At 46.7% G+C, this 14073-nt stretch overlaps 1 protein-coding gene across 3 annotated transcripts; it reads right to left on the reverse strand.

The window, feature by feature from the left end:
- Nucleotides 1–51: 51 nt before the first annotated feature.
- Nucleotides 52–6362, reverse strand: CENPT (centromere protein T). Of its 3 annotated transcripts, none has more exons than XM_084861066.1 (13): nt 6166–6362; nt 4807–4897; nt 4614–4704; nt 4409–4505; nt 4147–4283; nt 3982–4030; nt 3624–3772; nt 2600–2782; nt 1986–2312; nt 1285–1375; nt 548–715; nt 359–463; nt 52–277 (listed from the first exon to the last, which is right to left on the reverse strand). In XM_084861066.1, exons 1-13 carry the CDS (start codon nt 6276–6278, stop codon nt 154–156), a joined length of 1725 nt encoding a protein of 574 aa, XP_084717192.1. In that variant the 5' UTR covers nt 6279–6362; the 3' UTR covers nt 52–153. The 3 variants fall into 3 exon arrangements, with proteins under 3 accessions (XP_084717192.1, XP_084717193.1, XP_084717194.1); XM_084861067.1 differs by having other exon boundaries at nt 1995–2312; nt 6166–6347; XM_084861068.1 differs by having other exon boundaries at nt 4807–4948; nt 6166–6280.
- Between the last annotated feature and the right edge of the window lie 7711 nt (nt 6363–14073).

Below are 14073 nucleotides of genomic sequence, written 5' to 3' on the forward strand. Positions count from 1 at the left end.
ATGAATTGAACCTGCAAATCCTCCATGGGCTAACACTCTAACCACTGAGAAAACTGGCCAGGGCATGACACTTTATTGATGGTGAGGCACAGTGAGGAGACCTGTCCCCAAGGGGCCCCCGATGGGGACAGGGTAGGTGTTGAAGTCTGACCACTACTGGGCAGGGAAGACGGTATTGCCACTGAATGCACAAGGAATGAGGAGCTGCCGGTACTCCAGGGGCAGGTGCTCCTCCACGAGCACGTGCAGGGAGACTCGGTCAGTGACCAGGCCCTGCCTGCAGCAGAAGAGGATGGAGATAGACAGAATCAGTGTCAGCATTTCCGCACATAGAGCCTCCCTGCATCCATTCACTTACCGTCGCATCAGCAGTTCCAGGTCCTCTAGCCTCACAGTCTTGCGGCCAGCATGAGCAGCAAATACATCCAGGTCATCGCAAAGACGCTGGAAATACTTGTCCAGGCTGCCAAGGTTAGAGTACAGCAGACTGAACAGACTGTTCATAATGTGAGGGGCTTCTCTCCCCACCAAAGAGTCCAAGACTCACCATTTCTCCACCATCTCAAGAGCCTTCTTCTCCATGGGCATTTTAGCATAGAAACTGAAGAGCTTAGCATAGTGGCTCAGTCCCATCTTATAAGGATCTTGTCGGAGTCTGGGGCCAGCAGTTCGGACACGGGTAGGAAGCCTGGCCGGTAGAGGCTCTGCAGATAACCTGGGGGCAGACATGAACTGCGGCCTGCAGAGGCCCTAATCAAACATAAAAACTGCTGGCTCCTGCTAAGACTGGGGCCCCTGTGCTCCTAAGCTAGCTTGGACCAACAGCTCCAACCATCTGCTGGGGGGGAATGGGACAAGGGGCCATGTTGAGGCCTGGTCTTTCCCTGGGGCCCAGATCCTCCACAGTCTGGACCCACTGTCCCTGTTTAGCCTCATCATACAAGCTGGTACTTGCTTAGACCCATGACCCTTAGGCCGTGGCATGGACATTCCCTCTTCTCAGCACATTGCTGCCTGTCTGATTCTGCTAATCCTCCAGGAAACCGTTTCTGACTATATACTGACATGGCCACTTCCCCCTACCCAGGCTCCTCTCAGCCCCTAGAAGCAGGCACCAGGACAGATGTGCTCTCCGTGAGCACCACCCAGCCCACCTAAGGGTGCTCTGCTGGTTAATCATATGCATATCTGTAGGAAGAGGGATAACCCTGTGGTGCCCAATGCCAACCACAGTGCCTGCCCCTTCCCAAGAGGCCCATGTGGAACAAGGTCATGGAATCTTACCCTGCAGTGCTAGTTGATGGGGCTGGCTCAAGGAACTCAAGTTGCCTGGCCTGAGGAATGTCCGGGGCGCTGGAGGCCAACTCTGGCCTTGCTGCGGAGAAAGGCCTGTCTCACACAATCCTGGAAGCCTACAGCCTCCTTGTCCTGTTCACTGAGGGCCCCATCTAGCTCCAGCCAGCCAGCCAAGGGGCACCCCAGAGTCTCCCTGGGCCACCACTTCCTGTGCTCAGAAACAGAACTCAGTCCAGTTGGCATGGCTCAGTAGTTAAGCATCAACCTATGAACCTGGAGGTCATGGTCTGATTCCCAGTAAGGGCATATGCCTGGATTGTGGGCTCAAACCCCAGTGTGAAGCAGCATGCAGGAGGCAGCCCATCAGTGAGTCACTGATATTTCTGTCCCCCTCTCCTTCCCCCTTCCTCTCTGAAATCAATAAAAATGTATTTTTTAAAAAGGAAAAGAAATAGAACCTAGTTAACCATTTCTAATGCACTAAAAATGAAATACCATGTTTTTGTTACTATTTTACTCTGGTATTTTACTTTTTGGTTGTAACTTATTAAATATAATCATATGCTGTTTTAAGGAAAAAAAAAAAAAAAAAAGAAAGAAATGTAACTTAGATAAGGCCTTCCTCCAAGGCCAGGGGCAGAACACAACTGTTACCCCACTCACCCCGATCCCTGCACTGGGCTCCTTACCTGTCCTACCTTCAGCATCCTTATCCCTTGAAGATCTTTCTGGCTCCTTGGCCTCAATAGCCCCCCAGGATCCTTCTGCCTCTGTCACTTCCATGTGTGCCTCAGGCTCTTCTGCTCTGGCAGATGCTTGTGCTCCTGCTGCTTCTTTCACTTCATCCAAGCTCATGCTTTCTTCCATTATTTCCTCTACCTGCTCACCATCTCTATCCAATAAGGGCTTTAGTTCATCTTCTGCAGAGGTACCATTGCTGGTGTTTGGGAAACCCATAGCAAGGGCATCAACCTTCTCTGCCTTTCCTGCCAGAAGCTGGGCTGGTTTCTCAGGACCTGAATCAAGGGGAGAGAATATAGACTAGAGAAGCAGTAGGTCAAGGCTGTAGCTCTGAAAGGGTAAAGATGGAATAGTAAAACCCAGTCTAGCCCTCAAGGAAGAAGGCCAGAGGTACTGGTTTGGAGTCTCCTGGCCTAACACTGACTCTGCCCTTGGATGGAGGAGAAACCAACAGCCATAGGACTCTGAGGGGTACACTTATGGACCTGAGGAGGGAAAACCACCAGTGCCAACGCTTGCCCAAGCCTGGCTTGCCTCCAGGCCACCTGTCCCACATACTCACTGTTGTTCTGCAACCCAGGCCCACTGCTCCGTGTCCTGCGACTGACAGTCCTCTCAGCAGAGAGAGAGGGATGGGGGAGGGAGTGGTGCACACTGGGGGAATGGCCAATCAAAGGCTGGGAGAAAGGCTGAGTGTCCTCCAACACGGTGTCTGTCGGCAGGGTAGCAACAGGGGTTCTGTCACCTGGAGATCAAGGACCAGATGGCACTCAGTGTATTCCTGCTGCTACCAGTCACCACGGCCTGGTCATAAGGGGGCCCCATAAGTCTACCCCAAGTAGCCTTCAGAGAAAGAAGACTACATAGCAGTCTAAGCCTTGTCTCCCTAATACAGCTCTCCTTGCTTACCTTCCTGCTCGTTAGTCTGGCGCTCCCAGCTCCATTGCTTGCACCCATGCTCATCCATGCCTCCACTCTCCACTTCTTACTCTGCTCCCTCTACTGGACTTGTCTTCCGGAGTCAGGTTCCCAGATCAGCTTGAATGGCCAGCTGGTCCTGAAACTTGGCCCCTTTCAACCTCCCATCAAGCTCTAGCCACCCCTTTCCTACCCTCAGTTTTGTAGCTCCTCAAGGACATGGGGTCCTGGAAGACCTTGAGGGACTAAGACTAGGTCCCACCAAGACAAGAGAACCTTATGTAAAGAAAGCAGAAACTCTAATACTAGTAGACCTATTGGCCTGGCCAATGGTCAGCAAACTGCAGCTCACAAGTCACATGCAGCTCTTTGGCCCCTTGAGTGTGGCTCTTCCACAAAATACCACGTGTGGGCGCACACGTACAGTGCGATTGAAACTTCGTGGCCCATGCACAGAAGTCGGTTTTCGGCTCTCAAAAGAAATTTCAATCGTGGTAATGACGATATTTGGCTCTGTTGACTAATGAGTTTGCCGACCACTGGGTTAGGCTTGTTCACTGCCCTTGATCCATTAAAGAGGGAAGCAACCCTGAGCTCAGCAGCACCTTCTATCTGTCATGAGGGAAAGCTTTCCCTGCAGGCTGGCAAGAGGGAGATCTCAACCTTACCTGGCAGAGCTGTGGCCACAGAAGTATCTTGCAGATCCTGCAAAAATATATCCACATCTACAGCTCGGCGTGGAGGAGGTCTGCGGGCCAAACCCGGCCTCTGAACTGATTGTGGCAGGAGAGGCGTGGCAAAGGTCAGGTTGAGGGAGCTTGTGGGAGAGAAGTCACAAAGGAAAGTCAGCTGCTTGAGGCCAAGTTTCCCACCTCTCATTTCTCTATCTGCCCTGGTGTTTTCGTCTTCTAGAACACAGCTACCATGCTGTTAATTGGCAGTGAGCAGTATGGTCAGAATCTAGTCAGCACCTTCCCCTTCACCCCAAGCCTCTCCTCAACCAACCCACAGGAGGGGCAACTGCACCTGGTGAGGGAGGAGGCACCAGTATTCGCAGGAGGCTCCGTAACAGGCTCTAAAAAGAAGAAACTGTAAGTTACCCAGGCTCAGGCTAGCCCTCCCTCAGGCCTCCTAAGCCTCCACAGAAAATAGGAGAGAGAGGGCAGCCATAGGTGTTGTCCAGGGCCTCACCTTGGGAGAGAGGCAGCCCCTGGTCCATTCCTTGCTGAAACTCTGACAATCTCAGCCTCTTCTTCCTCTTTCCAGAAGTCAGCAGACTTGGAGCCATGGCTGTGGGGGGGTTGAGCTCAGGAAGTTGCAGGTCCAGACTATAAGGATGGAACTAATCTCAGACAGGCCAGGAAGCCCACACATGGCTTTTAGGACCCCTAAGAAAGCTTCCTCATCAGAGCGGTCTAACAGCCCAGCCCCAAGTAGGGAATTCACTGTGCACCTGCCAGGACTGCTTTCCCGGCTGGACAACTGGACCACCTGCGGTGCTGGCACTGGCTTCAACACTGACTCTGGCATGACCATGGAAGATTCCGGGGCTGTAGAAATAAAAAGAAGAGAGTGGGACTGGGAGGGCAAGCTGTCCTGAATAAGGCGATACCATGGGCCAGTGCCTAACTCTGACCAGCAAACCAGTGCTCACTTACCGGTTAATAGGATATTCTCAAGCAGAGTCCGGGGTGTCTGTTCCTTCAGCTGTCCCTTGGTTTGAATGTGGGGGGCCAATCTGCCAATAGACTTTAAGCAAGATTCCCTCAAGGTGGGCTCAAGAGCAGAGCTAGACCTCAGGGGCCCTGAAGGCAGCACAGCCCTACAGGGGTCAGTGGTTTGGGCACTTACCCTGGCTCTGTGGGACTGCCGCCTGGGAGTTGTCTTTGTTTGGCTCCTCAACCTCATAGAGAAAGGTGATTCAGGCAGGGCTCTCTGGACACTGTATAAAGAGCAGCGGCTCTGAGAATTACCTAGTAAAGGGAGCTAGGGGCTGCAGAGACATGTCTTCATCAGGGATCTTAGCCTGAAGACTTTTTCTCTCAGGGTTAGGGATCCAGAAACCTCTTCCAAGCTCTATGTCACCTGGGTTGTGGATGAAAGGGAGCTCATGGGGTATGGGAAGGGAGAGATATGACCCAGTCAGAGACAGGGGCTGAGGAAGGCTTCACAGAGGTGACGCTGGCAGAAGTATGGGTTAGCCACACAGACCAGAGGAGTCATTGGAAGAGTATCCATTCCAGCCATTAAAATAACAACCTAAGAAATATATTGATGCCTGACTGGTTTAAAGGCTCAGTGAGCATCAGCCTCCGGACTGGGGGGTCCCGAGTTCGATTCTGGTCAAGTGCATGTACCGTGGTTGTGGGCACAACCCCAGCGGGAGATGTGTAGGAGGCAGCTAATCAATGTTTCTGACTCTCTATCCCTCTCCCTTCCTCTCTGGAAAAAAAAGTAAATAAATAAAATAAAAATCAATAAATATTTTTTATAAAAAAAAGAAAGATATTTATGTTTAAACTTGTTGGGGGCTGACAGCAACCTCTCCATGGATCACTCTGGCCCTAGTCTCTCCAGTCCAAACCCTCTGATTCGAGATCCACATAAAGGTTCCCAGGGCACAGCTCAAACCTCAACAACATAGTTCTAAAACCTGTCACGAATGGCCTTCCATTGCCCATAAAGGAACTGCACTGCCCCAGTCTGGCCCAGACGGCTACCACGCGTGAGCTCATCACAGCCGTCACCCGCTGACACCCACCACGTCAGCCAAATCCCTGTTCCCGAGCAAAGCTCCTTTCCCAGTTCCTGCCTCCCTTCCGCCCAGGCTGTGCTCTCCAGCTCCTGAGGGGAAAGGAGGGACCACTCGGGAAGTAGCTGAGGCAGATGCCTCCTTCACACACTCTGGGCTGGTTTGGGAGAGAGGACAGGGCAGAGAGCCGGATTCTGAGCGCCCACCCTTCATTCCCAGAGGCGGACCTTCCTCTGGGACAGGCGCGAGCGCAGCTGAACTCTCGGCGGCCTGGAGTCCCGAGGGGTGGGGCACACCTCGCTGACCCAAGCCCAGATAAGGGAGTGGAACCGGTTCTCGGAGCCTTGGGCTCTGCAACTCTCCGAGGCTCAGTTTCCCTCTCCAAACTGTGTCCGCGCCGGATGACGCCCACACCCCACCCACCAGGTTGTTCGAGTCCGGGGTAACGCCTTCCTCACCCAGCCCGAGTGCTCTGGCGTCGCCGCGGGGTGCGCGGGGCCTCGGTGTCCAGCACGTGTCGCAGCAGCGTACGCGTCGTAGGCTCATTGTCCGAGAGGTCGCTGTCCGCCATCCTCTCTGGTGTCCGTCCGCCTCCCAACCGCTGCAGTAGTCGAGGCTGCCACCTTCCCGCCGCCGCCTTTGAGCCTACTCTCGCGAGACTGCCGCACAGCTCCACGGAAATTGTAGTTCTAGCCTTACAGTGGCATGGGGCGTGTGCAAAGGTGCCTTACACGTTCTGAATTTGCAGGAGAGTTTTACCTGGGAGTAATCCTGGGCAAATGTGTGCAACCAGCCGAGGCCTGGTTTCCTCTTCTGTAAGTTGAGGATGATGCCCACCTTGTAACGGGCTTGAAATGATTCAGGGAGATTAAGTTTACCTCAGGATTTGACACATATGAAGTCAGGCCATCAAAAAATGGTAGTCACTTGTTATTAGAATATCTTTCATTCCCTTCTCCCTCTCGGAAGGTGAGGAGAGGCACTTGAGGGAGGCAAAATAATCTCATTCTATATGAGGTTGTGTCAGATTTGCTTTGGTAAACACCACTCTATCTGTAGGTTCATTATCAAAAAGAGGCCAATTTGTAGGCTCCCAGACTAGTGGGCTGTTTGATCTCCAAACATGGGCAATTTTGATATGAACTTCAGCCCTCAAAAGTTCTGTCAATGCTGGAGATTCTATTATATTTTTCACTGATTGACAGCACCCTCCCCTTTGTTAAACTTTCATGGAAACTGATGTAGAACTTGAGTTCTGTGTCTCCCATGTTGTCCTTTTGCTCCTAGATCAGGTGAATAGTACCAGTTACTCAGACAGGCGTGGGCATATTTGTGTTTATGTTAAAAAAATAAAGCAGCCGATTTGGCTCAGTGGTAGAGCATCGGTCTGCGGACTGAAAGGTCCCAGGTTCGATTTCTGTCAAGGGCATGTACATTGGTTGCGGGCACATCCCCAGTCGGGGGTGGGCAAGAGGCAGCTGGTCGATGTTTCTCTCTCATTGACGTTTCTAATTCTCTATCCCTTTCAATTCCTCTCTGTGTAAAATCAATAAAAAATATATTTTAAAAAAAAATAAAGCAAAGAGCCTTTCCCTGCTGATAGTGCTCTCCCAAACATGGTGAACGTTTCTAAAACCTGCCGAACTTTCTGTAATAAGTGTGGCAAGCATCAACCCCACAAAATCAGTACAAGAAGGGCAAGGATTCTCTGTATGCACAGGGAAAGTGGTGTTATAACAGAAAGCAAAGTGGCTATTGGTGGGCAGACTAAGCCAGTTTTCCGAAAAAAGGCTAAAACTACAGAGGAGATTGTGCTGAGGCTTGAATGTGTTGAACCTAACTACAAATCTAAGAGAATGCTGGCCATTAAGAGATGCAAGCAGCCGAAACCAGTTTGGCTCAGTGGATAGAGCGTCAGCCTGTGGACTGAAAGGTCCCAGGTTCGATTCCGGTCAAGGTCATGTACATTGGTTGCGGGCACATCCCTGGTGGGGGGTGTATAGGAGGCAGCTGATTAATGTTTCTCTCTCATCAATATTTCTAACTTTCTATCCCTTTCCCTTCCTCTCTGTAAAAAAAAAAATCAATAATATATATATATATATATATTTTTTTTTTTTTAAATACATTTTGCCGGGACCGGTTTGGCTCAGTGGTAGAGCGTTGGCCTGCGGACTGAAGGGTCCCGGGTTCGATTCCGGTCAAGGGCATGTACCGTGGTTGCGGGCACATCCCCAGTAGGGGGTATGCAAGAGGCAGCTAATCGATGATTCTCTCTCATCGATGTTTCTAGCTCTCTATCCCTCTTTCCTCCTCTCTGTAAAAAATCAATAAAATATATTTAAAAAAAAATAAAAAAAATACATTTTATTGATATTTTACAGAGAGGAGGAAGGGAGAGAGATAGTGAGCTAGAAATGTCGATGAGAGAGAAACATCGACCAGCTGCCTCTTGCACACCCTCTACTGGGGATGTGCCTGCAACCAATGTACATGCCCTTAACCGGAATCGAACCTGGGACCTTTCAGTCCGCAGACCGACGCTCTACTACTGAGCCAAACCGGTTTCGGCAATAAAATATATTTTTTTTAAAAAAGAGAGATGCAAGCAGCTCAGTGGATACAGTATCAGCCTGCGGACTTAGGGGTCCCAGGTTCGATTCAGGCAGGGGGAACATTCCTGGGTTTTGGGCTCGATCCCCAGTGGGGGGCATGCAGGAGGCAGCCACTCAATGATTCTCTCTCATCATTTATGTTTCTATCTCTCTATCCCTCTCCCTTCTTCTCTGAAATAAATATAAATAAATAAATAAATAAAGCTACCCTGTTTCCCCGAAAATAAGACAGTGTCTTATATTAATTTTTGCTCCCAAAGATGCGCTAGGTCTTATTTTCAGGGGATGTCTTATTTTTCCATGAAGAAGAATATGGTACACATTTATTGTTAAATGAAAATAGAGGAAATTTATTACCTGTATGGTAGTACGGTAGTTGTCAACACAAACCAGACAAACTGTGAATCCTACAGTATCAAGAATTTACTCATTTATTCAATGACAATCATGTCATCATCTTCTTGAACATCATCATAACAATCCAATTCCTGAATTTCCTGGTGAATTTCTTGTGACTCCATTTCTTTCAGAATCAGTGGACCAAATCTCATGTTTAGCCTGGGGGGCCTTATTGGGGGGGGGGGATGCCTTATATTTCACTCAGAAGGAAACCTGTAAGTAGGTCTTAGTTTCGGAGGATGTCTTATTTTCAAGGAAACACGGTAAGAGCCCTGGCTGGTTTGACTCAGTGGATAGAGCGTAGCCTTCAGACTGATGGTTCCGGGTCCCATTCTGATCAAGGGCACATGCCCAAGTTGTGGTATTTTTTTTTAATTGATTTTTTTTACAGAGAGGAAGAGAGAGGGATAGAGAGTTAGAAACATTGAGGAGAATCATTGATCAGCTGCCTCTTGCACACCCCCTACTGGGGATGTGCCTGCAACCAAAGTACATGCTCTTGACCGGAATCAAACCAGGGACCTCTCAGTCCGCAGGTCGATGCTCTCTCTATCCACTGAGCCAAACTGGTTTTGGCCCAAGTTGTGGTCTTGATCCCCAGTAACGGGCATTCAGGAGGCATCCAATCAGTGATTCTCATCATTGAAGTTTCTGTCTCTCCCTCTCCCTTCCTCTCTGAAGTGAATTCAAATATTAAAAATAAATAAAACAAAGAAAAAAATAGAATCTTGCTTCTCAAAATAAGAGAACTGCAGAAGAAAAGCATGTCAATATTTCTTGTCAGTTAGATCTGACTTCTGGGTTATCTCACTGAGTTTGCTATCCCTTTCCGGGCACTTGTCCATGGTCGCCATGAATCACCTAAGGGCAAGACTTTACGATAAAGCCTTGAACTGGCTTTATCAGTGATTGAGCATGACCTATGAACCAGCAAGTCACAGTTCTATTCCCCATTCCTGGTCAAGGCACATGCCCAGGTTTCCGGCTTGATCTCCAGTAGGAGGCGTGCAGGAGACAGCAGTTCAATGATTCATCATTGATGTTTCTCTCTTCCTCTCTGAAATCAATAAAAATCAATTTTTTAAAAAAAGCCTTGATTTTACAGCAAAAGAAACCATCAATAAAACAACAAGAAAGCCCACGGTGTGGGAGATCATATTTGCAAATATTACCACTGATAAAGGTTTAATCTCCAACATTTACAGACAGCTTATACAACTAAATAAAAGGAAGATGAATGATCCAATTAAAAAATGGGCAATGGACCTAAACAGAATATTTTCAAAAGAAGACAGAAGGAAGGCCAAAAGGCACATGAAAACATGCTCAAAGTCACTAATTATCCGAGAGGTGCAAATCAAAACAACAATGCGGTACCATCTCACACCTGTCAGAATGGCCAACATCAACAAATCAACAAACGACAAGTGTTGGCGAGGTTGCGGAGAAAAAGGAACCCTCGTGCACTGCTGGTGGGAATGCAGACTGGTGCAACCACTGTGGAGAACAGTGTGGAGTTTCCTCAAAAAACTGAAAATGGAACTCCCATTTGACCCAGTAATCCCACTTCTAGGAATATATCCCAAGAAACTAGAAACACCAATCAGAAAGGATATATGCACCCCTATGTTCATAGCAGCACAATCTACAATAGCCAGAATTTGGAAACAGCCTAGGTGCCTGTCAGCAGATGATTGGATCCAAAAACTATGGTACATCTACACAATGGAATACTATGCTGCCATAAAGAAGAAGGAATTCTCATCATTTGCAGCAACCTGGATGGAATTGGAGAACATCATGCTGAGTGAAATAAGCCAATCAACGAAAGAGAAACACCACATGACCTCACACATCGGTGGATGATAAAGATCTTTATAAACTGATGAACCAAGAGACAGATATAGAGAAAGTAAAGCAACAGGCAGACTGTCAAATTACAGTGGGGAGGGTAGGGATATCAGGGGGAGATAATAGATCAACCGAAGGACTTGTATAAATGCATATAAGTACAACCAATGGACATAAAACTATGGGGAGGGAGGGGATGTGTGGGAGGGAGGGAGGGGGGCAATAAAAAAAAAAATCAAGAAAATATGTAAAAAATAAATAAATAAATAAATAAAAATAATAATAATAATAAAAAAGCCTTGAACTTGATAATATGGAAAAACACAAAACTCTTTTTTATTTTTTTAATTATTATTTTAAAAAATCTTTTTATTGCTGAAACCGGTTTGGCTCAGTGGTAGAGCGTCGGTCTGTCGACTGAAAGGTCCCAGGTTTGATTCTGGTCAAGGGCATGTACATTGGTTGTGGGCACATCCCCGGTAGGAGGTGTGCAAGAGGCAGCTGGTGGATGTTTCTCTCTCATCGACGTTTCTAGCTCTTTATCTCTCTCCCTTCCTCTCTGTAAAAAAAAAAAAAAATCAATAAAATATATTTTAAAAAATCTTTTTATTGATTTCAGAGAGGAAGGGAGAGAGAGATAGAAACATCCATGATGAGAGAGAATCATGGATCAGCTGCCTCCTTCAAGTGCCCCACTGGGGATCAAGCCCACAACCCGGACATGTTCCCTTGACCGGAATCGAACCTGGGACCTTTCAGTTCATAGGCCAATGTTCTATCCACTGAGCCAAACCGGCTAGGGCTATATATATATTTATTTGAGAGTGAGAAGGCGGGGCGGGGCCCGCTCCCGACTCCATTTTGTACTGTGAGGCAACTCCCGACTCCATTTTGTGTAACTGGACTCTAGTCCTAACCCAACCAATCAGGGTCAGCCAAAGTAGTGACATCACCACCCCTATAAAAAACATTGATATGTTAAATTCTTTCTCTCTCCCGCCACGTAAGTGGGACCGAGCTGGGACTAGTCCAAAATAAAGACAGGCTTTCTGCAACTGCATTGGTTTCGGCTCCCTGGTAGTCTTTTGAGGATCATGACACTTGGGCACAACAAGAGAAAGAGAGAGGGAGAGAGAGATAGAAACATCAATGAAGAGAAAGAATCGGCTGTGTCCTGCATGTCCCACATTGGGATTCAAGCCCACAACTCCAGGACCAGGAATCCAACCATGCCTCCTGCTTCATACCTCGACACTCAACCCCTGAGCCATGCCTGCCAGACCACAAAATTCTTTTAAAAACAGTTTGAGACTATTCTATGTTTTTACATGACAAGCTCAGGGAAGGCCTGCATAGCGGTCTTACAAACTCAGAGACGTAAAGTAACCACAACGGATGGTCTAAAATTAAACTTCAACTAAAAGCAGTTAAGGTGGGTAGTTACATCCTAGGCCGGTATCTTCCCAGACAAGTTATCTTTACCTTAACTGAGCTTATCTGCCTTTTTGTATATACATAACAAATCCTTGAAAAGTCTGAGTAACTTGTAACTTCCCTTTTTCCCAGGCCCCCTGGGGCACAACCTGCTGTGTCTGGGCAGATACCACAAATCCAATTCCTTATTATTATGTTAATTATTCCTTCACCCACCTACGTACTTTTATTTTTATTTTTTTATTTTTCTTTTCTTTTATTTTTTTCTTTTCTATTTTTTTTCTTTTTGACAAACCCTGTGTCGAGGGCTGACTCTACATACTTTTTATCCAATCCCAGGGGTGCCCCCCACCACACTCACACTGTGCTTTCACCTGCCTCTCTAATCTATCACCAATGGATTTCATGTAACCCACCTACGTCCCTTCCCTTGATTGCAATGTATAAAAATAGATGAGAAACCTCCATTCTCTGGAGCACTATCCCAATCCGTTTGAGATATTGCTTCCTGGCAACTGTCCACAGTTTGGCTCAAATAAACTCACAAAAATTCTTTACAGGTTTGAATGTTTTTTTACGTTAACAAGTCAAACTATATTTACTACTTGTTTAAAAAAAAACACTGGGTTCATGAAGTGAGGGAAGGAGTCAGAGATTGGCAAGGGCTGGACCACGTGAGTCTCACAGGCTCTGAAAGGAGTTTAGACATTATTCTAAATACAGTAGGCCACTGGAGGGATTTAAGCAGAGGTATTACGTAATCACATTTTCTTTGGCAGAACGTGAAGAACCATTCGTGGGAGGCACGATTGGAAGTAGGGAGACCGCGTGCCTGTTCCCGCCTTTCTCCAGAAGTGACAAGATAAAGGACAGTAGGAGGGAAGAAAGCCAGGCATTCAGATATGTGTTGGGAGGGTAGAGGATTAAATGTAGATTAGAAGTGATTTTATGTACTAGAAGGTAGAGGTTGTTTTTTTTTTGTTAATCCTCACCTAAGGATATTTTTCCATCTGTTTTTTTTTTTTTTTTAGAGATGGAAGGGAGGGGAAGAGGCTCACTTCGATTGATTGCCTCTGGAAAGGCCCTCACTGCTGGGGATCTACAACTGAGATACATGCCATTGACTAGAATTGAACCCGGGATCTTTTAGTTATCAGGCACAGCTCTAGCCACTGAGCCAAACCAGCTAGGGCTAGAAGGTAGAGTTCTATTTAGCATAATAATATTCAGTGTTCTGTGCAAAAGGAAATTATATTGATTTATCTTCTTACCAATATATTTTTTTCTTTTTTAAAATATATTTTATTGATTTTCTAGAGAGGAAGGGAGAAGGATACAGAGCCAGAAACATCAATCAGTTGCCTCCTGCACAGCCCCTACTAGGGATGTGCCCTCAACCAAGATACAAGCGCTTGACCAGAATTGAACCTGGGACCCCTCAGTCTGCAGGCCGATGCACAAACCACTGAGCCAAACCCATCAGGGCTCACCAATATTCTTTGAGCAAGGTAGATATTGAGATAGATAGGAGTAGAAACCTATCAGTAACTGTATGACAATGAAAATAAATAACATATAGAATGAGCTTTTGCTGAATTTTATCTCTACTGCACATATTTCATAAACATTTAATCATAACAAAGTGTGTAATTTATTACCATTGTACAATATAAATGATTGACCCAAATCAATGTACATTTTTCTCTATGGACTACACATACCAGAGAATGTATTTCTGAATTTGAAGGATTCAAGCTGTGGACATCAGCTGCATAGGCCAGGAGGGATGGGGCAGACTCCTGTAATTGGTCTGTGAAACCCTTTGTCCCCACATTGTCCTGTATTTGTCTACATTTTAAGCAAAGAACAACAAAATAATAATAATGATAACAGTAGTAGTAATAACATTAACTTGGAATGTTATTATTTTCTTTTGCAAGCTTCTAAATGCCCAATCTATTTTGTATTTATAGCAAATGATTACAAGTAATATATACTAGGCTTCAATTTCATACCTATGGTCTATAATTAGGGAGAGAGAGAAAAAAGAGGAGGAAGAGTCAGGAT

This window comes from Pipistrellus hanaki, assembly GCF_964339955.1.
Source record: "Pipistrellus hanaki genome assembly, chromosome: 15".
NCBI classification, from domain to species: domain Eukaryota; kingdom Metazoa; phylum Chordata; class Mammalia; order Chiroptera; family Vespertilionidae; genus Pipistrellus; species Pipistrellus hanaki.